The sequence below is a fragment of the Acomys russatus genome, chromosome X, assembly GCF_903995435.1.
Source record: "Acomys russatus chromosome X, mAcoRus1.1, whole genome shotgun sequence".
Taxonomy (NCBI): Eukaryota; Metazoa; Chordata; class Mammalia; order Rodentia; family Muridae; genus Acomys; species Acomys russatus.
In genome coordinates this window covers 83961476-83985669 of record NC_067169.1, presented here as the reverse complement: position 1 = coordinate 83985669, position 24194 = coordinate 83961476, and the positions used below count along the sequence as shown (strand labels likewise).

The window sequence follows — 24194 nt, the reverse complement described above, 5'->3', positions numbered from 1 at the left end:
GCTAGACTTCCAGCAAGGCTGTGGCACTTCCCGAAACAGCGTCACCAACTGGGGGCCAAGTGTTCAAACACCTGACTCTATCAGGGACATTCCCATTCAAACCATGACACAAAGGTAGAGTAGAATTTCTTGGAAACAAGTTGTTTCCATAATTGGAACCTAGAAAAGACAAGGCTCAGGTGCACCTTTTGTAAGTTATGCAACCCTTAATTGGGAAGCCATGTGGTGTTTATTTCCACAAATAGAATGTTGACATTAGCGTCTTCATTCAAATACAATTATACATGCTATGCTTTTTTATTTTAAAGCAAAATGACAGATCTCCTAAGGATGTGATAGTTCAAAATAACCCCTAAAAATTTTTAGACTCTTAGGGTTTTTTTTAGTGTCAAGTATATAAGGCCAGGACTTCCATATGCAATTAGGTTTTTAAAACTATTATATAGATATTAATTTCTAACATTTTCTTTATTGCCAAGAAATTAAATATTAAATTATCTATACAGAGTATTTTTTTCTAAAGAATTCTTCTTATCTGCAGTTTCACTTTTTAGTTTCAGTTACCCACATGCAGCCTGAAAAACAGTAAATGGAAAATTATAACTCTTTTCCTAGCCCCTGTTGCTGGTAATCTCTTTTTCTGCCAAAATGCTTAGTTCAACTTGATTATAGAGATGTGTATGCAAGGAGTGACTAGTATAGATAAAGTATGGTACTACCCACAACTCCAGGCATGTAAGGAATGTCTTCTATTTTCCTCCCTAGGTAACAGGGGTGGGTACTGTAGTTGCTTACCGGTGGGAACCCCTTAAAGTACAGGCTGCTGTAGAAGAGACGGTTGCGAAACAAAAACCTTCGAAGTAAATTTCCTGCCTTCTTTTTTTTATCCCTGTATTTACTTATTTATGTTTTGAGCTGGGGGTCACACTATATCTGATTTGATCCTGGAACGCTGTATTTATTATTTGTGCCCATGTACCTTTGCACACATGGGTGTCTGAGGGCAATTGAGAATGGGGTCCCTCCTGCAGCCTTGTGGCCTCTGGAGGGCTATCATGTTCATTAGCAGCATGGCTTGTACAACTTAGCTTTCTCTTTACAGTTCTTTTGGGACTTACCTAGGGAGAACTGAATCACTGGTAATTGTCAGGCCCCGGAGTCCAAAATAGTGGGATTAAAAAAAATACTTGTTCGCTAGCACAATAGGAGTATAATAGTCAGGGAGAAATAGGCATAAGAGCTCCACATATTGTGGTAGTGCTAGCATTTGTGAGAAAAATATTCTGCCCAGTTCCTGCCTTATTTCTGTGTCACCCTACATTTCTATCTTGTTTGGGTCTATGAAGTACGCCTCTGTAATGATTGGCCTAGTGCTGCAAAGATAAAATTTAGTAAAAGAGGACATTTGTGCTTAGCAACTTCAGATAGCTGGTGCTTTTCTCAAAACGACTTGAACTGTAAGGACCGTAGGGCCTTTGTTTTATTTATCCTTGTAGGGCAGTCTTGAATGTGGGGAGGCTTGTGATTGTGTCTTGTCTTTCATTCAAGGACCACATTGCTCAAGATACTCCCTCCAGGAAGGAGGAGATAGATGATGTATGAGGTCATTACCAAAGATAAGGAGGAAGTGACAGTGAAGGCCTATACTCAGGGTGTGCCTTGAATTTGGAAAACCAGAAATTTGCAGTTTAGTTTGGGCTACGGTATTTAAAGAACAAGTTGTGTCAATCTGACACAAGCTCGAGTCATTTGGGGATGAAGGTACCTCAGTTGAGAAGATGCCCCAGTCAGATTGCCTATAGTCAAATCGGGGATTGTTTGGAGTAGTGATTGGTGTGGGAGGACTCAGCCTACTGTGGCCATTGCCACCCGTTGGTAGGTGGTTTGGGGTTGTTTAAGAAAGCAGGCTGAGCAAGCCATGAGGAGCAAGCCAGTCAGCAGTGCTCCTTTACGGCCTCTACTTCAGTTCCTTGAGTTTCTGCCTTGACTTTCCTGGGTGATGGACTACAAGCTGTAGGTGAAATAAACTCTTTCCTCCCCCAAGTTACTTTAGATTATGGTACTTACTACAGCAATAGAAAGCAAAGTAGGGCTAACTAGACTATTGTGAAGCCCTTCAGTGTTTAACTCGATGAACAGAGTCTCCAGTAAAAATCTGCAAATGTAAATATAAAGTGAGTATTGTCATATAACATTCATAATGGAACTATGATGACTTTAATAGGTTGTAAGCAACTAAATTGGGAGTAGTGACATTGGTTACAGTTTTTTTTTTTAAACAGACATTCATTTCTCCACTTTTGCATCTTTCCTAGCTAAGGATACAAACATTTTACATCTTTAAAGATACTTTCTGGATGTTGTGACATTTTATTACAAAATCATGAGAAATATTTCTTTTGTTTAGGAGGAGTGACTTTTTGTTTTTCAAGACAGGGTTTCTCTGTGCAGCCCTGGCTGTCCTGGCCTCACTTTTACACCAGGCTGGCCTTGAAGTCACAGTGATCTGCTTGCCGCTGCCTCCCAAGTGCTGAGAGGAGTGACTTTTTAAAATGGGAAAATTTAAGATGGAAAATTAGTTGTTAGAGTTTCTATTTTATGTGCACTGGTGTTTTGCCTGCCTTTATGTCTGTGTGAGCATACCAGATCCCCTAGAACTAGAGTTAACAGACAAGTGTGAGCAGCCATGTGGGTGCTGGGAATTGAACCCCAATCCTCTGGAAGAAGATGGCTCTTAACCACTGAGCCATCTCTCCAGCCCCCCTTCCCCCTTTCTGTTCCTTAACCCTAGGGCTTGTAGGTTATAGATGCCTTGCCTGGAGTTTAGTTCTCAGCCAGGTCTGAGTGCACCCCTTCTCGCTGGTTTCACTGGCACTGCCTCAGTGCTGTGGAATAACCAGGATTTTACCTGCACTGGGCACATGGCTCTTCACCTCGGTGTTCTACTTTCAGACATGTTGGCTCTGGAAGCTGTGAGACCGAAGGTGCCTTTCCCCTTTTCAAATCATCTTTGCCTTAGTGGTTAAGAGAGTCCGTTCCCAGAATCCTCACGGCAGCTCACAGTCCTCTGTAATTCCAGCTCCAGGGGATGCAGTGCCCTCTGCTGGCCTCCATGGGTACTAGGCACACAAATGGTGTACAGCCATACATGCAGGCCAACCACTGACAATCGTACGAAAAAATATCAATCTGGGGCGGGGGGGGGGGGGTAGGAGAATCTTAAGTGCAAGTTGATCTCAGGCAGCAGAGCAATAGATGATGCATTGTGCTGCTGACCTTGGCCTTGGTTTGGAAGAAGGATTAGCAGATTGCTCTATACACCGGAAAGGGCAAACTACTTTCTTTTCCCGCTGCTGCCATTGCTTACAGATGTTGCAAAGAGGAGTGAATCACTGCCTACTTTAAAAACGACATGTTTGAGATTAAATAATCACAGACATAACTGTAAAGGAATGTCTTAAAGGCAGTTTTCATTGTTGAGCCAGCAGAAGCTAAATGTATTAGGGATTTATGGGCAGTACTCACCAGTACTTAGTGACAACACTCTTAAATTTGGCAGGTTTGTTTCTTAGCTGAGCTCTGTATGTGAGTGTGTGTGTGTGTGTGTGTGTGTGTGTGTGTGTGTGTGTGTTAAACAGTGTTTCATTGACATAGAAGAAGGCCTCGCCTTTGTTTGGCATCCCTTAGTATTCTTGCACTTCATTTTTTATTTGTCTTAATTTATATTTTCTTTGTTTTTCAGTGCCAGAGACTGCTACACTTCATCCAGCTGGACTCCCAGTTCTAAGCTTTAAAAAAAAATTAAAAAAAGATTTATTTATTATGTATATAATGTTCTGCCTATATGTAGGCCTGCACACCAGAAGAGGGCACCAGATCTTATTATAGATGGTTGTGAGCCACCATGTGGTTGCTGGGAATTGAATTCAAGATGTCTGAAAGAGCAGCCAGTGCTCTTAACTGCTGAGCCATCTCTGCAGCCCCAGCCCTAAGCTTTTATTTTGGCACTTTGGTGTCTTATAGTAATGTATTTTAAATACTGAGCTGATAAAGCCTCCTTTAGATAAATACTACCATGAATCTCACCTATTGCAAATTTTATACTTCCTAAAATAATATAACTAGATGGGAATGTTGTTTGTAATAGTCAGCTGGTCAATATATGAGATTAGTCAGTTAAGCTTTCTGTTCGTGCCTTTTGAGATGGCATTTTTCGTTCCTCTGTGCTCTTTTAGAACCTCATATTCATTCTTTGTTATGCATGTGTTTTCATGGCCTGACATTTAAATGAACTTTAGAAATAAAAATTGACTTTAAGCAAGCCAGATAATGCTCTCTTTTTATAGCAGTAGCAGGTATAACTGGATACTTGGTGGCTATAATTAATAACTTTTAAAAAAAAGTCTGTAATCATATATGTGGGATGAGAGCATTGCCTCATATGTGGCCTTCTCCTGTCGTACCTTTTAATCTATATTAGGCTCCTGTCTACCTAAAGTGTTGTTTATTGAGCACCAAGTTCTATTAGGGCAGAGTACAGTTTACTTTTATGCAACATTTCCTGAATAAATGTTTGCACATGCGTTTGCAACTACTAAGGATTTGGAAAACTAGATTTTGTTAATGTATTTTTCATGTGTATGAGTGCTCTGCCTGCGTGTACGCCTGCAGGCTGAAGAGGGCACCAGATTTCATTATAGATAGTTGTGAGCCACCATGTGGTTTCTGGGAATTGAACACTTAGGACCTTTGGAAGAGCATTAGCAGCATGACTTTTACAACTTAGCTTTCTCTTTATGGTTCTTTATGGGCTGTGCCATCTCTCCAGGCCCCTGGAGTTTTTTTTTTCCCCAATGGGAAAGAAAGGATTGTTATTATCTATACTTTAACTTTTAATTCCTTCCTTTCTCAGCTCTCCATGTTATGGTGGCTACAAAACCAAATGAGTAGACTCTTAATGATCTGTTTCCTGCTTCAGTGATCTTGGTACAGCACAGTAGTGTCATGTGTATATTTACGGAAGACCCAGTGATATAATTGTCTCTACAATTTTGTGTTGTGATGTTAGAAAGTATGATGGTTTATTGCTCAAGAATTTAGTTTATATATTCTTTTCTGGGGGAGTGGAGGGAAGGGAGTTTGAGACAGAGTTTCTTTATGTAGCCTTGGCTGTCCTGAACTTGCTGAGATTACAGGAGTGCACCACTGGGTCCAGCTGGTTTGCATGTATATATATATATGTATATATATATATGTATATATACATTTCTTTTCTTTTCTTTTTGGGTTTTTGAGACAGGGTCTCTCTGTGTAGACTTGGCTGTCCTGAACTCTCTTTGTAGACCAGGCTGGCCTCGAACTCACAGCAATCCAACTGCCTCTGCCTCCTGAGTGCTGGGATTAAAGGCGTGCACCACCACAGCCCAGCATTAGTTTATATATTCTTATGCATATTTAGGGATAGTTTAACCAAATGACTTCTTTCTTATAAAATAAACCATTTAAGCCTCGGTGCCACACACCTTAATCCCAGCTCTGGCAAGGCAGAGGCAGGCGCATCTCTGGGAATTTTGAGGCCAGTCTGGTTTATAAAGCGAGTCCAGGACAGCCAAAGCTACACAGAGAAACTTTGTCTCCAAAAACTAACCCTCCTAACCCCACCCCCAACCCCCCAAAAAACTGTATACTCTATTTTAAAATGTGACATTAATACCGGTCTTACTTCTTTAAACGAACATATTTTATTTGGAACAATATTAAGCTCATAGTTAATGTATAGTGTTGGCACTATAGCCCATGTGTAATTAATACTGTTTCGCCTAATACTAGCATTGTATATGACGTAGCAGTGGCAAAGCAACTGAGAAAATTAGAATTCCCTGTGTATGTCCAAGCACTGTTTTCTGTCACAGCATCCACAAGTACTGTATATATTTAGAGTATGCAGATAAAATTATAAACATAAAGTGGGTAAGCCTTCTACTCAGAGACAACTAATGTTTTTAGCACTTTTAAGTAGATACTTTTGTCTACGTTTTTATAGAGAGTATAAATCTATTTCACACAAAATCTGCATTTCCCTAAAAGATTGGCTGCCAAACATTTTAAATACATTTTTAAAATTTGCCCTCCTTTACACTTAAATATAACTAATATGTTTTTTTCTTTGATAAACTTCATCTCATGTCTGTTTTTGTTTTGTTTTTTTGAGACAGGGTTTCTCTGTGTAGCCTTGGCTGTCCTAGACTCACTTTTGTAGACCAGGCTGGCCTCGAACTCACAGCGATCCGCCTGCTTCTGCCTCCCGAGTGCTGGGAATAAAGGTGTGCGCCACCACGCCCAGCTTCATGTCTGTTCTTTGAAAATAACTTGTTCCTTCACCATACTTTGTTGTATCTCTTTGTTCAGTTAATTCTTTATTACTTTAAGTAAAAGGATAACCATATATGTGTTTCTAATGCTTTTTTACTTAGCAAACCAGACAACTTTCAGCAGTTGTACTGCTTAATACTTATGTACGCCAAGTTGAACCACTTGTGGGGTTTAATAAATTTGTATATAGTGGATTTGTGACTTTCATAGTTTTATGTGGTTCACCCTGGATTTTGCAAATGCTTTCTACTTTTTTTCTGATCTTCTTTTCTCCGCTGAGAATTTCCACACTTACAGTAGTGTGCTGACACAAAGCTTTAGGCCAAAGTGTTAACTAAGCTTACTACCTTCCACAAGTCTCTGATTAACATAACATCCTTAAGACCTATTCCTATGATTAAAGACCTTGAATTTGAGTGTGCTGCCCATCAATATAGAAATAGACTGGAATGCTTTCAGCTTAAGCTTTGTAAAACAGCCTGATAGTTCTATCTCCAGGATTCATTTCTGTATTGGGTAGCTAGTGACAGTGCTGCCACCCAGTGGCAGTTTATAGATATGCTGCTATTATTGCTGCAATATTTTCCACCATTTCACACATTTTTTTCCCTATGTCCTTCTATGTTCATGGTTTCACCTCTTGTTTCTTTTCCTCTTTTTAGATTTATTTATTATTTATGTAGTATTCTGCCCACATGTGTACAGGAAAGGGCACCATATCTCATTACATAGTTGCGAAGCCACCATGTGGTTGGTGGGAATTGAACTCAGAACCTTTGGAAGAACAGAGAGTGCTCTTAACCTCTGAGCCATCTCTCCAGCCCTGCCTCCTATTTCTTTTCTCCACTTGTACTTGAGGGTTTCAGCTGATATTCAGGGAGCTGAACGCTAGCTGTAGAATGTGACTCTGATAGCCTACTTAAATAAGGACTTTGGAATATGGGACGCAATATTAATAATAAGTGCAAACATGCTGAGGAGATTCTTGCTTTCTCTGTTTTTATAAAGTTAGGCTTCTTTTCACAAAAAGAGCATATACTTTGAACATGGTAAGCATGTGACACTTCCTGTGTTTAATGTTTAATGGAAAGCTCATTGTGTGAGAAGAAACACTTCTATAAATATGTGAAGAGGCTCATACTTCAACCTAGTATGAAAGCTGTAGCTTAGAAATCCATCCTTGGCTTCCTCTCACCGTCACCCGCCTTGTCATTTACTAAGCATCTACTTGGAGCCTGCCCTGCTCCTGTATGGCGCTACTGAGTGTGACGGTGCTAACCACGGCAAACATGACTTCCATCATCTTGTTTTATAGTCGATTTATTTATTTATTTATTTACTTACTTTATGTTCTATGTGGGGGTGTCAGATCCCATGGAACTAGAGTTACAGATGGTTGTGAGCGGCCATGTGGTTGCTGGGAATTGCACCCGGGTCCTTTGGAAGAGCAGCCAGTGCTCTTAACCACTGAGCCATCTCTCCAGCCCAGATCTCTGTCTTCAATGAGAAACCCAAAGTAAGAGAACACAAACAGAAGTGTAAGTGCAGAGCTTAAGGGTGCTTTGAGGGCCAGTGTCAAATGCATATGACATAAATGGGCAGCCAGAGAAGGATTTCTACCAGTACTACTTAAGTTAGGACATAAAGGAATGCGGAAAAGAGAAGAATAGAATCTTTGTGGCAGAAGAAAGATCATGTGCCTGGAAAGGAGGTGAAGAATGAAAGTTAACGCTTTTGAGAAACTGTACGTCCATAACGGCGAAGGCTGTGGGCACTAGTTCTGTTCTCTCCATTTTACAGTTGTGGTAACTGGAGCTAAGAGGTCACGGACCTCCAGTAGGTGGCACAGGCAGTTCCTGAAGGTAGACTGTCTCGTTGTTGTCTCTTGACTCCTGCATTCTGTGCAGGCTGCCTCTCAGCTGAGCCATAGAGTTATATTGGAGCCTTAAGCATGGATGAAGCCTCGCTCTTGTGAGCTCCTTTTGCTCCTTTCGTGCTATGCTGACTGGTAGGCTGCACTAGAGACCCCGGTCATTACCATTCCAGCAGCTGGTGTTTATAGGCTGTGCGCTAGTTTACAAACACCCAGATTTGCTTTAGTCCTTTGTCTTTGGCTGGTGGTCAAAACAAGCATTATTTGATTTGCATTGCTGAGGTTTCCAGAAAACTGTAGATTGGAAATTATAACTGGCTATTTTTTTTTAAACAAAAGAGCACAAAGTGTTCATTACTTGCAAAGGGAGAACTTTTGTTTGATTTCTAAAGTTAATTTGGCAACATTATTTCCCTGATTTCTAAAGTGAAATTGGAACTCAGTTTCAAAAAAAGTACTATTGTCTTTTAAACTTGTATGACCTAAAAAAAAAAAAAAAAAAAAAAAAAAAAAAAACTATAAATGGAGATATTCCTTCCAGTACGTCTGCTTTATTTTATTTTAAAATATAAAATTTTAAGATGAGGAATTTACTTTAATTTGAAATCAACAATTAAAGGTTTATTCTAGATTTAAGATAGATTATAAATGTTCAATTGTACATAAACTAAAATTGTAGATTTCAGAAGACGTGTCAAAGAGTAAGAGGGGAAGGAGAGGGAGGGGAGGGAGGGAGGAAGGGAGAGGGAGGGAGGGAGAGAGAGAGAGGGAGGGAGGGAGGGAGAGAGGGAGGGAGGGAGGGACAATTTAATGGCATATAGCTAGTGCTCTCATTGCTTACAACATCACAAATGACTGTGGAGTCAAAGAGAAGTTTGTACTTGGAAATATTTTTCATATGGTGAAGGCTAGCTTTGGCTCCAGTGGTCATGTATTCTTATTTTTTGTACATGGAAACCAAAGTAGGGGATAACTAGAGATGGGTTTTTTTTTGTTTGTTTTTGTGACAGAGTTTCTTTGTATAACAAGAGCCTTGGCTATCCTGCACTCACTTTGTAGACCCAGGCTGGCCTCGAACTCACAGATATCCACCTGTCTCTGCCTCCCAAGTGCTGGGATTAAAGGTATGCACCACCATGTCAAGCTAACTAGACACATCCTAAGAATCTTTTTCCAAAAGAGAAGGAGTTAGATTCTACTCTGGGATGACAGGTATGCAACTCAGCGACAGTCCTTGGCATGCTGGGAAATGTGATCACCCTAACTTTAACCCATTCCTGATGAATCATGGATTTTTGTTGTTGTTGTTGTTGTTGTTGTTGTTGTTGTTGTTGTTGTTGTTTTGGTTTTGGGGGGACAGGGTTTCTCTGTGTATCCCTGGCTGACCTGGACTCTCTTTGTAGACCAGGCTGGCCTTGAACTCACAGAGATCCACCTGCCTCTGCCTCCCCGAGTGCTGGGATTACAGAATCATGTTTTTGTATACAGCTTCTCAAGTGTTGCTTCTCTGCAGTTACACAGAAGCAGTTTCCTTTAACGTGGACATACAATGTTATGTTTTGAGCAATCTCTTGTGTATTGCAATAATACACAATACAATAATGTGATAGCACTTGTAGTCCTTTCCTGCTTGTCAGTATAGTGAACTTCCTGCGGCTAGGTCCTGTTGAGGTTACTGCAGGGCACTTTGATAGACTTGTCAGCCTTACAGGAAGTGCTATTACTTAATGATACTTGATTGTTGTCGGAAACATTGTGAAATGAAAACTTTGAGGGAAAGAAATGATTCAGCCTTTTCTGCGTCCTACTTTGTTTTGTGAAGTCAGCCAGTGCACATTGGTAAGAGATCACATTTGCTTGGAATGTCTGAAGCAAGACTGTGTTAGGTAAGGTGATAGCCTCCAAAGTTGTCAATATTTGTTCCCAGTGGCCGGATGGTAAACAAGAGAGGACTAATAAAGCATTCATTACTGAAATCCCCTCTCTTCAAAGACCCTCTGGTTACCAGTGTGGAAAGTGACACTCTGTGCATATTATACACACACATACGCATTAAAAGACTAGTTCTTACAGGCTTCATAGATACAGGGGTCTGATCTGGTCAACTTGAAATGTCATCAGTATGGAATGATGTATAATGTGCTATCTATTAGGTTTTCTGCAATTGTCATCTATTATTTGCATTCTTGAGTGTTTTAAAAGGGAAGGTAAATGGAACTGTGGTATCCACAGGAATTAATCACACTTCCAATTGTGTGTGGAACGCTTTATAATTGTTGGCTTTTTGATACCATCTATTCCCTTAGTGGTAGTTAAAATATTTCGGGGGGGGGGGCGTGACTCACTTATGTGAGATCAAAAGAGTTTTTTTTTTTTTGGTTTTTGTTTTTTTCCTTTCCATCATTTATTTGTGCTGAGGGATGGAACTGAGGCACGTGACCTACTAGGCAAGCATTCACTGAACGCCAACAGCTCTGTGCCTTTGTTGGTCTCATTTTAGCACAGGGAATGGCAAGGATGCTTAGTCTTAGGCAAACAGCATTATAGTTATAATAAGAAAAATATGTTTATTCAGCTTTGAAAATGGTTTTTAAATGACAATATCAGGTGGTAGTGGTGCATGCCTGTAATCCCAGCACTCTGGGAGACAGAGGCAGGTGGATTTCTGAGTTCTATGTCAGTGTGGTCTACAGACAGCCAGGGTTACACAGAGAAATGTTGTCTTGTAAACTCTCCCCAAAAGAGAAAAGAAGGAAGTATTCAATCTACTTCTATTGGTATCAGTTTTAGTTTGCTACTGATTCTATTAGTATCAACTTCTATTAAATCAAGTTTTGACTCCTTTTTATTGTTTATTTTTTTGGTTTTTTGAGACAGGATTTCTCTGTATAGCCTTGGCTCTCCAGGACTCAACTTTGTAGACCAGGCTGGCCTTGAACTCACAGAGATTCGCCTGCCTCTGCCACCCTGAGTGCTAGGATTAAAGGCATGCATCACACTGTCTGGCTTGACTGCTTTTAAGTATCACTTATTCCTCTGAGTAGGGTCAAACACCTTTGGAGACATACTGATTGTCACCTGTCAACACACACACACACACACACACACACACACACACACACACACCAGCATACATTAGAAATAACTGAAAGACTTGCTTATTATTAGTGATACAAAGAACATAATTCTCTGTGGAAGCTTTAAAAAAATCTTGGATAGTCAAGGCTACCAGAGAAATCTTGTCTTGAAAAGCACCCACTCCCCCCAAAAAAATCTTGGACAAATTTAAGTAGAACATTTAAAAAGCTGCCTACAATCCTATAATGTAGACGTTTCCATTTGGTGTTGTATTTGATTTCCTCGTAGCCACAAGTGCCATCCTCTAACCATGGTGCACTGGGGGGTTGTGTATAGTATTTGATACCATGACTACATCGTTATTTTACTAATCTCCTTTTGCCATCTTCTCAAATTTTCTTGTTATCTCCAGCACAGTGGCTGTATTTCACTTTCTTTTTTATGTGTATATCTGTGTGTGCAGCTCCACCTCTCATTATTTCCTAAAAACATTCTTAGAAGTATAAGCTTCAGTTAACAGGTCATGAAATGAGCTGAGGCCTCTTGACACACATTGCCAAGTTCCTTTCAATAAAACATGTGCCAATTTATACTCTTTTCTTTTTGTTGTTGTTTTGTTTGCTTTTTTTTTTTTTTTTTTTTTTTTTGAGACAGGTTTTGTAAACCAGGCGAGCCTTGAACTCACAGAAATCCACTTGCCTCTGCCTTCTGAATGCTGAGATTATAGGCGTGTGCCACCACTGCCCAACTCCTAGTTTATACGCTTACACCCTTATTTCTTTTCTTTCTTTCTTTTCTTTCTTTCTTTTCTTTCTCCTTCCTTCCGACAGGTTTTCTCTAGCCCTGGCTGTCCTGGAATTCTGCTCTGTAGACCAGGCTAGTCTTGAATTTAAAGCTGTGCCTCTTTGGAGTGCTAGGATTAAAAGAACGTACCATCGCACTTGTCCAGTCTTTATAAACAAAAAGCTCCTTTTTGTCTGACTTTGTTGGCAGCAGTCTATTTTAGTTGGCCCTACCTGTTTTATTAAATTAAATAAAATGTTCGTCATGCAGAAGTGGAAGTAGATGCCACAGGTATGAAAATACTACACTGTAAAGAGCTGGTCGTCCCTAATGACACTTTCAGGGACAGCTGGACTTTAAGCTGTAAGATATATTTTTGTTCAATAGTTTACAGAGGAAATTGCAAAAATTCTCCTAAAAGGATTACTTCCTAATTACTTCTGGCTCATTATGTTAGTCATTTCTATAATTATACCTATTCAGACTTTTTTTCATGTGACTTTTTATAACTTCTAGATAAAGAAAAACTCACAAATTGTGTGGAAAGTCGTGATTGTATCATTTTTCTCACCCAAGATCTCTTAATTAACAGGCACTTTCTTGAAGCATTATTATCTTTCATAAATTAAAAACAATTTTTTTTTTTGTTTTTTGAGACAGGGTTTCTCTGGGTAGCCTTGGCTGTCCTGGACTCACTTTGTAGACCAGGTTGGCCTCAAACTCACAGCGATCTACCTGCCTCTGCCTCCCGAGTGCTGGGATTAAAGGCGTGCGCCGCCACCACCTGACTCATATTTTAAATGAAAGCTTGGGAGATCCATATTTGTTCATATCAGCACCACCTCCCCTCCTTTTGTTTGTTCTTTTCTTTCTTTCTTTCTTTCTTTTTTTCTTTTTTGTTGGTGTTGTTGGTGTTGTTTTTGTTTTTCGAGACCCGGTCTCTCTGGGTTAGCCTTGGCTGGCCTGGACTCGCTTTGTAGACCAGGTTGGCCTTAAACTCACAGAGATCCGCCTGCCTCTGCACCCCCACCCCTACCCCCGACTCCCAAGTGCTGAGATTAAATGTTTATGCCACCTCGCCTCACACTTCTTGAATCCCCTTGCCAGGCAGAGACTTAGTAGTCCAGTGCCTGCTGGTCTGCAGTTTCTAGTCTAGGAGCTTTTGGGTCACTATTGTGATCTAATGACACTTTGCTCATCTATTAAAAGCTTCTCTCAGCTAGTTAGTGGTTGTCTCAAAGCAGTCGAGCTGGATCTGCCACTGGTAGCAGAGCAAGCTCCTCCCAATTAACTGTCTTAAGAAAATGTGTGCTCTAGAGACTTCTGAACGGGAAATGCGTAGACTTGTTTTGCCTCATTGCTGCACATGCTCATTGGGGTTTATTTTAAGTTGGACAGCTGTCATAGCTCCACGAACAGTTTTTCTACGGCTAGATAATCATTAATAGTCCATCTTTTAAGGGTTCTGAAGCATGACTGACATAGAAAAGTTGAACATGGGGGCTAGAGAGATGGCTCAGCAGCTAAGAGCACAGTCTGCTCTTCCAAAGGTCCTGAGTTCAATTCCCAGCGGCCACATGGTGACTCACAACTATCTGTAGTGAGATCCAGTGCCTTCTTCTGGCAGGCAGGCGCACATGTGGGCAGAATACTGTATAAATAATAAAACTTTTGTAGTAAGTTGAACATGTATATGTTTTCAGAGACAAGGTCTCTCTGTGTAGCCTTGGCTGTCCTGGACTCACCTTGTAGACCAGGCTGGCCTCGAACTCACAGAGGTCTGTCTGCCTCTGCCTCCCAAGTGCTGGGATTAAAGGTGTGTACAGCTTGGTAAGTTTACAGATAAAGCACATACCATAAAGTGACCACCACCGTCTGTACAATAAACCAACCCATCACCCCCTGAATTTTTCCTCTCATCTTATTTGCACATGGCTGAAAGAATACTTTACAACAGTTCTCTCCACCCATTTTTAAGTGTGCGAGACAGTATTATTGTCTGTAGTCATCATATTGCAGAATAGAGACTCCAGGAGTTATCTTACACAACTGAAACTGTTCTTTGGCTACTATGACCTTATTTCTCCCTCAGATCCTAGTACACCCCTGCTCTATCCTCTGCTTCTATGAACTTGACTATGTTTGAATCTGTACATAGTACTGCCTCATGTGGTGCTCCTATGCCTGGCTCAGTTCCCTTAGGATAATGCCCCCTGATGTACCTGAGAAGAGTTCCCTTTTAAACTGAGTTCACTTTTTTCCATTCTGATATTTTGTTCAGGTGTTGTGTGGCCTGTAGTCCCAGCACTCAGGAGGCTGGGGAATTAGGATTGGCAAATCTAAGGCCAGCCTGGGCTACACAGAAAGGTAAAACAACTGCTTATTTTGTCTCTGTAGTCCCTAACATTGTTCATAAGCAGTGAAATTTATCCACAATATCTCTCAGTTGAAGTCTAGAACTCCCCTTGTGGCTTAGACACTTAATAAAGCTTTATCTAGCTGTGTACTAATTACCTGGGAGAGAAGTTATGTAAAATAATAGGTAGTAATAGAACTATTAGCTACGATGAGTTTCTTTTGGCATTAAAACTAGACTTCTATAAAAAGTCACATGACTAGAGCTTAGATAAAGATAGTTCTAGTGGGCTGGAGAGATGGCTCAAAGGTTAAGAGCACTGACTGCTCCTCCAGAGGTCCTGAGTTCAATTCCCAGCTACCACATGGTGGTTCACAACCATCCATAATGCGATCTGGTGCCCTCTTCTGATATGCAGGCAGAGCACAACATGCATAATAAAAAACCAAACAGATAAATAAATAAATAAAATCTTTAAAAAAGATAGTAGATTAGGCTTGTTTTGAATTCACAGAGATCCATCCACCACAGCCTCCCTAAGGCATGTGCCACCATGCCTGGGTTTTGTTTTTTGTATTTGTAATAACTAATGTTTATATTATATTTTCTCAACACATATTTGAGAAGGTACTTTGAGACCATGCATCATGGTTTGTTTCAACTTAACAAATGTTTCCTGTTGATGCTAGCATTTGCCAAGTTGGAGTCCAGAAGAGGACACTGTTTGACCTCCTCCAACTGGAGCTGCAGATGGCTGTAAGCCACCCACCCAATATGAGTGCTGGGAACTGAACTCAGGTTCTTTGCAAGAGCAGTTAAGAGCTTCTGGCTGTTGGGCTGTCTCTCCAGCTCCCAAGTATACGTTTCTTATTTTTATGGAAACATTGGAAGATACTAAATTTGCATGAAAATACAAAAAGCATACAAATATGAAAGCAGCTAGACAATGTTCGGTATAAATGTTGCAAATATGTAAAGCTTAAACATGTGTATAATGGAACCATAATTGTTTTGACATCAATATTTTATAATTTTATGCTGTATTTCACTATAGGATTTTTTAAAATTCACAAGCATTTATTAACAGAGGATTGGCAGTATCCTTAATGAGATGTGTATAAAACACCATTATTGCCTAGGAGATTTGTTTTGTTTTGTTTTTTGGTTTTTCGAGACAGGGTTTCTCTGGGTAGCCTTGGCTGTCCTAGACTCACTTTGTAGACCAGGCTGGCCTGGAACTCACAGTGATCCACCTGCCTCTGCCTCCCGAGTGCTGGGACTAAAGGCATGCGCCACCATGCCCGGCTTAAGGTATTGTTTTGAATTGGCCTGGCTTGAAATTTCTTATAGGTTTGAACACAATGTACTTATTTCCTTAATATTTTTCCACTTGGCTGTGAAACATCTTATTTTCAACCTAACACACATGCTTGAGACATTAAATACAGCAGAGCAGCTCAGGCCTGGAACATTTCCAACAGATGCTATCACAAGCTTAGTATTTACTTGACTTTTAAAAGAATGTTTTAAAACTATTGGTTAACAGACTAATTTACTTAGAGAGAGAGAGCCCAAAGCAAACACTGTAATGGTTTGTTTTCGAAGTCTGTTCTCAAGTATGAGGTTATCTGAAGTTGAACATCACTGCCACGTATTAGTAACACTTTGGCATCTCATGGAAAAATTCATGTGTTAACTCTCTCATTAGCTTTATGGATGCTGTTTTTCTCCCTTGTATTTTGGTAAATTAGAACTTGTCAGTTCTGTTTCTTGTATAATCGTAAACCTTTGACACTGTATTTTTCCACAATCCCAGGTTATTTAGTAGAAACAAATCATACGATATGCTTTCAGGGTGTGAAAATTTTGCTTAGCCAAGACATGTCAGTTTCCTTATAGGAAAACAACTCATATATTCATGAAAAAGACAATTCTGAATAAGGTTTGCCTTAGGATTTTAGCAGAATCATCTCTGCTTCTCCTCATCTGTACATTGAACCCGCTTGTGATAATTTGCTTTGGTTTTCTATGTTCAATTATTTTTGAATTTATTTGACTAGATTGTTGGGGGGCAGGGACTGGGAGAGTTCAGGATTAGTTCTGTTGGATAGGAAACTGGTTGGTTCAATTAGAAATTGGGGTTTGGTTTCTTTTTTTTTTCTGCTGGGCAGCATTACATTCTTGATTTTCCTATTTGGGGCTAGGGTCTATCGCCCCACTCTAGTTGGGTGAACCTGGGAGAGCAGGTCTAAACAAATCAGGCAATTTCTACTCTGAGAGTTAAGGAGACTCACATGAGTCAGGTGTTCAGTCACAAAGACAGGCCACACATAGCAAAAACATGTTTTCCCACAGAGGCATAGGAATAACAACGTCTTATCAGCTAAACCTGGGAGGAGCACACACTTTCCAAGAATAATTCCATGGTTTTGAAGAAAGTGAGGTCACAGACCTCTTGTCTTGTTTTCTTGGAGTGTTCTCACAAGCACTCAGAATCCCCCTTGCATGACTGCACTTTTAGACTGTGTTCTGACACTGGGCAATCAAACCCATCGCCCCATATGCTAACCAAGGCTCTATCACTGAGCTACCCTCCAGTTCCTCTTTCTTTTTACTTTCTTTTTATTGTTTGTTTGGTTGGTTTTGGTTTTTTTGGAGACAGAGTTTCTCTGTGTAGCCTTGATTGTACTGGACTCGCTTTGTAGACCAGGCTGGCCTTGAACTCACCTCTACCTCCCTAGTGCTGGGATTAAGGCCACCACCGCCCGGCTCAGTCCCTTTTCCTTAGCATGAAAGAAATGGCTTTTAAGGTTGTAGGCATTATGAAATGTTTTCTCCCTTATCCGACTTTTTAGAGCTTTATTGAATTTATGTATATGAGTGGTTTGCCTGCATGTGTGTTTGCCTACCACATGCCTGGTGTCTTGGAAGGTCAGAAGAGGGTGTTGGATCACCTGGAACCCTAACTCTGAGTTACACATGGCTGTGAACCAGCACATGGGGCCTGGGAACTGATGCCAGGTCCTCTGCAGGAGCACCAAGTGCTCTTACCCCCTGAGCCACGTGTCCTGCCCCTTCTCCCTTTGTAGTTTGCACAGAGCTGGTTTAGGGCTGGAGACTGGCGATGAGCAGGTAGTTAAAGCTGGAGTGCTCATCTGCCGAGGAGAGGACTCTGGTGCAAATATTTATTGATGGAATTGTTTTCTAAATTAAGGAGAGTGGTGGGTAGTTTTTTTATATCCCTCCACCCCCTTTCCTCCTACCTCTTCCTGCCACCTACAGACCTTTACATTGTTTTGGTTGGGTGATTTTTCTTCTTACATTGCAATGACCAGACTTTTCTATAAGAGAACTATATGGCTTGTATACAAAGCTGAAGTTTTTCCTCTACAGCATTCACCTTGGGAACTCTTTGGACTTAATATATATTTATGTATTCCTGCCCCCATGTTAATACCAAACTGGTAAGAAGAAGAGCATCTCAAATAGCGTGACTTTTATTTTATTTATTTTTTATTGTTAGAACAACTTTATTCAGAGACTTGGGGAAAAAAGGTGGATAAGCCTAGCCCACGCTGTCTGCTCTCCTCCACAGGGCAGATCTTAGAGGTCTCCGTCTAAGAGCGTGTGACTTTTATATAGGTAGGATCTCATACAGTAACTAGCTCCAGCACTCCCTCCTCAGAAGTGTATCATAAATATTAAATTGATGTTGGGAAAGGTTCTATTAAATATAATAGAAGTTACCACTTGTTGGTTAAACATTTCCATAAAAACTATTTTTTTAATAATGGAAATTTTTCTTTGAGAATTTCATACATGTATACAATTGACTTTGATAATATTCACTTTCTTCAAGGCTGTCAAATATAAATAGCCAAAACACTAAGAATGTAATATTTATATAATTCCTGATTGTGTCATGGTTCTTCTTGCTATGAGTAGTTCATTGTATATATGTGTAATGATATAAATGATATTTTAAAAAATTGAAATTTCATTTAAATATTAAAAAAAATACTATCATGGGGCAGCAGAATGGCTCAGTGGGTGAAGGTCTGAGTAGCAGTGGTGCAGGACATTGGACTCAGTAAGTTACTGGCCTGAAGAGCAGGTTTCATCTCCATTTCCTACTGCAGAGTAGATGGGACAGCAAGGCTTAAATGGTGGTGTAAACATTAACTTAATGCTCAGTGCTGCCGATCTGTCACCCTCTGGAGAAAAGCCATTCTTTCTTTTACACTTCTCATAGTACAGAAGTAGAAAGCTAATGGGTCCAGTTAACACCAGCTAGTTTTATAATGAAGGGATCAAACATGCAAAGAAAGCACCAAGAATGTGACTTGTGCTTGTTGGCATTGTCTCAGAGCTTTGGCTGCTGTCTCTCTTTTGAGTCCCTCTCAGTTAACTTATGTGAGCTCCTAATGTTACTCCTTCGAATCAATCACTCATCTTAGTAGTTTCTTGTTTTGCCCTTGGTAACTGCTTTATCCCGAGTTAAGGTGCACAGAAAATGTGAGCTGTCATCTTGTTTTCCTTTGCAAGGTTTCCTGTCCCACGTCACTGTTCTCATAAATGTTGTCTCTCACTGCAGAATCAGATCACGGGAGCTATACCTGTTCTTAAAAGCGAAAGAAGAAATCTGTAAGTATGTGTCCTTCAGGACTTAAAATGTATAATTATATCCACACTTTGAGGCTATGGAGGGAAAAAAAACTTACCAATATCTGTAATGTTAAAAAGACAATATTGGGGCCAGGCGTAGTGGTGCATGCCTTTAATCCCAGCAATTGGGAGGCAGAGGCAGGCGGATCTCTGTGAGTTCGAGGCCAGCCTGGTCTACAAAGTGAGTCCAGGACAGCCAGAGCTATACAGAGAAACCCTGTCTTGCAAAACAAAACAAAAACAAAAAACAAAAAACAAAAACAAAAAAAACACCCACAAAAACAACAAACAAACAAAAAAACCAACCAAAACAAAATAATAGGAAATATTGGGAAAAGTAAAATGGAAACACATGTTTAGATTATGCAGTTTCTAGAACTTCAACCATGTGCCACCCAGTTGTAAAAGGAGAACATTTCTTTCTTTGAGTCATAGTCCAAGATGGAGTTATAGATTGGAGTTTCAGTTTTGAGCACTGAGGTGTCCAAGCTGTTTTGGCAGGCTGAGTGGCTTCCTTGTCTGTAAAATGGGCTGGATAGGAAGCACACAATTGCTGATTCATGGTGGCAGTTCATGCACATCTCAGAAACAGAGGCTTCTTGTTCCTTATCAGGTCTTTTTCAACTGGAGGTGAATACCTATCTGCTGTACGGAAGTCTAAATATCAGCACTGTCTTTCTCTGAGGCCTTTATTCTGGACCATAATGTGGAGGAGAGTCAAATGCAACAGAGCACTTGAAGTCAAAACGTGTGAGGCTTAGAAATTGAAAATTATCCAGTGCAGTTGCTCCCCAAAGTAGATTTTTTTTTTAGGCCAATGTTAGCCAGTGGAGACATTTTTACTGGACCTCTATGAAGCATGGCAAAAAGGAACAGCATGAGTTTTCTTGTTAATGCTAGCCATTTTCAATGTAAAGGGTATACCTGCCTCATTTTGGAGAGGTATTTATTTTATCAAATGATTGCGACGGTAAATGGTAGGAGTATTTTTAACATTCACACCTAGCAACAAAGTAGCTCTCTGTCATAACCCTTATCCTTACAAACCAAACTAGTCTTTGGAGTGTTGAAATCTGAATCCAACTTTCTAATTTTACAGATGAGAAATGACAGGCTCATTTGTTTCAGACTTGACAGCTCAACAGCTCTGACGTTGCCTCTCTAGTATTTTTGGTCTTTTGAGAATTGGTCTCATTGTACTAAATTATGAACTTGCAATGGAAGATGGAGTAGTTCCTTCATGCTAATGACTGATTTCCAAGCATGGAGAAATTCAAAAGACTTAATGTTCTTACATGCCTAAATTGATGGCCCCTTGGTAGTTTGCTTTAGAAGATACTTTAAACATGGTCATAGAGGAGGCCAGAATTAGCTGGGAACTCAGTATCCTTGGGTTCTATGCTATATCAGATTGAAAAAGCACGTAGCATGTCCTTAAGGTTCACATTTCCCTTGGAAAAAAGACTGCTGCCATGGAGGGGTGTGGTGGGGGTAGGGTGGAGGGTAAATCTATCAAGCTTTTATGGTTATCTCTCCAGAGAGTACTACCTTCTTTCTCATGCTTGGGCACCAATCTACACACACACAGCAACATATTTATAGCAACTGCAGAAAGAATACTCTGAAGGTGAAAAGTAGGAATTATCAGTGAGTTAGCAGAACACCTGGCCAGTTATGTTCAGGAGTTTTCAGACAGTGCCCTATGGCACTTTGGAGGCTCTCCATCAATTGTCACAACTTTGCTCCAATCTTAGACTAGGTTTCAAAATAAAAATAATTTCCTTATTGCCTTTGCCTCACTCACCTTGGTGAAACATGGGCCAGGTAGCATCATGAATGTAAGAAACAAAAGAGTGGGATATATTCCTGACCTAACATGGAAGTGCTAACTTTGAGAATACCTTTTCATGTTTTTTTTTGTACTTGACTTTGTGTGTGTGTGTGTGTGTGTGTGTGTGTTTTCAGTCAAGAATTCATTTTTTTTTCAACGTCTGAAGCACTCATGATGAATAGTTGAAGTAAAAGTAGGGATTGTTTGGGAATTATTTCATGTGCTCCTTTGTCCTTTACTCTCATTGACTACCCATGAGATTTCAGTCTTCAACAGATTTATCAGCTTGAGTTCTTTTTTTTTTTTTTTCTTTTTCTTTTTTGGCTTTATTTTTTGAGACAGTTTCTCTGTGTAGCCCTGGCTGTCCCAGAACTCGCTCTGTAGACCAGGCTGGCCTCGAAGCATCTTCCTCTGTCTCTGCCTCCCCCTGAGTGCTGGGATTAAAGTCATGCACCACCACCACCCAGCGTGTTCTTTTTTCTTTTGTCTTACTCATAAGATATATGTGATAATGAAGATCAAAGCATGTTTGTAAAATCAACAATAACAGCAACATGAGAGAAATAGACATCACAGTGGTTAGGCAGCTTTACTGAAGAGACTTGTTTGGCCTCCCCATAAAAAATGGTTTAAGACTATGTTGTATAATTTTTAGCAGTATAAAGGACTGGAAAACAATACCAACTGAGAACCAGATGATCAGACTGCCTCCACCTCTGTCAAATAGGGAGGGCAGGTGGAGTGTTTCTTTCTCTCTCTCTCTCTCTCTCTCTCTCTCTCTCTCTCTCTCTCTGTGTGTGTGTGTGTGTGTGTGTGTGTGTGTGTATCTAATTGTATAAGTCTACCTATAACACAAAGACATTCCTTTGGGAAGTTCTACTGGCTACAGATTTTTTTCTTTTTTAACATACACTCATATTTGACAACTCTTCATTATTTGTAATACTTTATTATAATAAATATGTAAGGTAACAGGTAATAGGTACATAGGTTACAGACTGACTGTGTATATTTCTTCTTTAATAAAAACACAGTCACTAGAACAACTTTATAGTTTGGGTCTGTAAATGTGTTCCTTTTGGTTGACATGTGTTAAAATTAAAACAAATGTGTTCCAACAGAGAAAATCCTCCCAGGGAACCAAAGGCTTTACGGACAGAATGAATGTCTACACATCCATGCAATAGGTCACTTCTTTTTGCAGCAAGGCTTTGTGTACAGGAACCTGTACAAGTTATTGCTTAGCTGCCATTGTACAACTTTGTCATTGTCTTTGTGCTACCTGCTTCCCTTTTACAGCCAGAAAGCACTGCTACTTCTTTCTAAATACTTAATGGGGTGTTTTTATGTTTAATGAAGTTGGATTGTAATGTCATGCTTTGCTACCAACTTCTAATGCATATCTCCTTTGAGTTCCTTAACTTCAGGTTAAATTACATACAGTCAATTACAAACTGAAGAAATATATTTAAAAATCAGTGCTGTCTCTTATCACTTAAAAATGAGTTCTAGACATATAGTCCTACACAGTATAGATGTGAAGTGTGTAGGCAGTAACATTGGCTCCTATATCTCATTTCAACATACAGAGATAGGATCCCAATTTCACTAACCTGTGACCTAGATGAAACACGTAATGCATGCTGGGGATCTTTTTAAGGCATTATGAGAGGGAGGGAGCTCACACTAGAGCATGAAGGAGCATCTTCACCATGGCTGCTGGGGTGCTTTCTTTCCTGGGAAAAGCTGGGAAGAGACTGGCAGAATGGCGACTTCAGGAGTTAATGCTTCTCCAGGTGATGAAGTAAAAAGGGTTTGGCTAATCCTGGGAGAGACACACTCAAACATCAGTTGTAATGTTGAAATACTTTAAAGCAAAACCAGTAACTAGCTATACGTATATGTTGGTGAAGGGGAGTATGTGCGTGCACACACACACACACACACACACACACACACACACACACACACACACGCACACCCCCCCCCCACTCTCTCTCTCTCCAAAATTTTTATTTTGTCAGGTTTTCAGTTTTAATAACTGAGTTTCAAGTCTGACTATACAAATTATTTTGTATTGGTTAAAATGATTATTGTTTGCAGTATGGCAATTTGAGTTTGGCGAGACTGACCAGGAGAGTCTGGAATAGATAAGCCCATGGAATGATTTGGGGCTGCAGATTATCTTATAGCAAGAGATCTTGGTAGCTAATCTCAGTTCAGTCCTGTGAAACAAATTAGAGTGTTAACGCATCTCCTTAATGTCTGGTGTTATTTGCCAAATGTAGGTATTCATTTTTTAACATAGTATGTGAGCATTTTCGAGTTTCAAAGTCAGAATGACTGTAACAGTGTGTGAAATGTTTTTTTTAAAGAAATAAGGCACTCTACCCTTTTATAAAAATCTTGGTGATGCAACATCTATTTAGAAATACAATCTTTAAAAATATAGCAGGTATTCTTATCCATTCAATCTGTTGACATTTTATAATTTTATGATTTAGTGTTTGGCAGATGCAACTATGGGCAAATTTTCTTTAGTTGATACTTAGCTTACTCGTAAATTATGTGACTTGAAAATGTGAGTAAAATGATATTTGTATGGTTGACTATTAATTTTCAACTTATTTAACATTTTAATAAAACTTTAGGGCAGTGGTTCTCAACTTCCTATTGCTGCAACCCTTTCATGCAGTCCCTCATGTTGTGGTGACCCCCAAACATAAAGTTATTTTCATTGCTACTTCATAACTAATTTTGCTACTGTTAAAAGTCATGATATAACTATCTGTTTTTCAATGGTCTTAGGCGACCCCTGTGAAAGGGCCATTTGACCCCCAAAGGGGTTGCAACCCACAGGTAGAGAACCACTGCTTTAGTATATAAGATACATGATGCTGGTTTCTTACTTTGGTGGCAGATTCATTGATCCTGGCTTGGTTTTGTTCACTTTCTAAAGCTTTTGTAAGAATTATCTTTGGCATTAATCATCTGAAATTGGTATTGTGTCACCTGCTTCTGGTGGAGAAATTTCTTCCCTAGAATTCAGACCTTAATCAGTATGTAATATTTACTTTGGGCCCTAGAGCTGAATGTATTGCTAATGCTTTTTGTGTTTAACCTGTCTCTGGGTATTTGAAGTAACTGGAATGAAATATACTTACTAAATTGGCCATCGGAACAAAAGTAAATAAAAATATATCCGATTCTTCACTAAACCTTTTAGGATTTGCTAG

The 24194-nt window shown here is 39.8% G+C and overlaps 1 protein-coding gene across 9 annotated transcripts in view; it reads left to right on the top strand.

Annotated features, from left to right (window-relative positions):
• The window catches only part of Acsl4 (acyl-CoA synthetase long chain family member 4), a 77482-nt gene that overhangs the window by 11719 nt on the left and 41569 nt on the right, over positions 1 to 24194 (top strand). For 4 of the 9 annotated variants that reach the window (XM_051141992.1, XM_051141988.1, XM_051141987.1 and 1 more), the window contains exon 2: positions 19057 to 19106. Coding sequence is in view for 2 of the 9 variants with exons in the window: in XM_051141986.1 (XP_050997943.1) it covers positions 22671 to 22754 (84 nt within the window). In the remaining 7 variants the exon portion in view is untranslated. Of the gene's footprint in view, positions 1 to 19056; positions 19111 to 22390; positions 22755 to 24194 lie in introns of those variants that run through there. The other 5 variants (XM_051141984.1, XM_051141991.1, XM_051141990.1 and 2 more) reach the window with 2 other exon arrangements.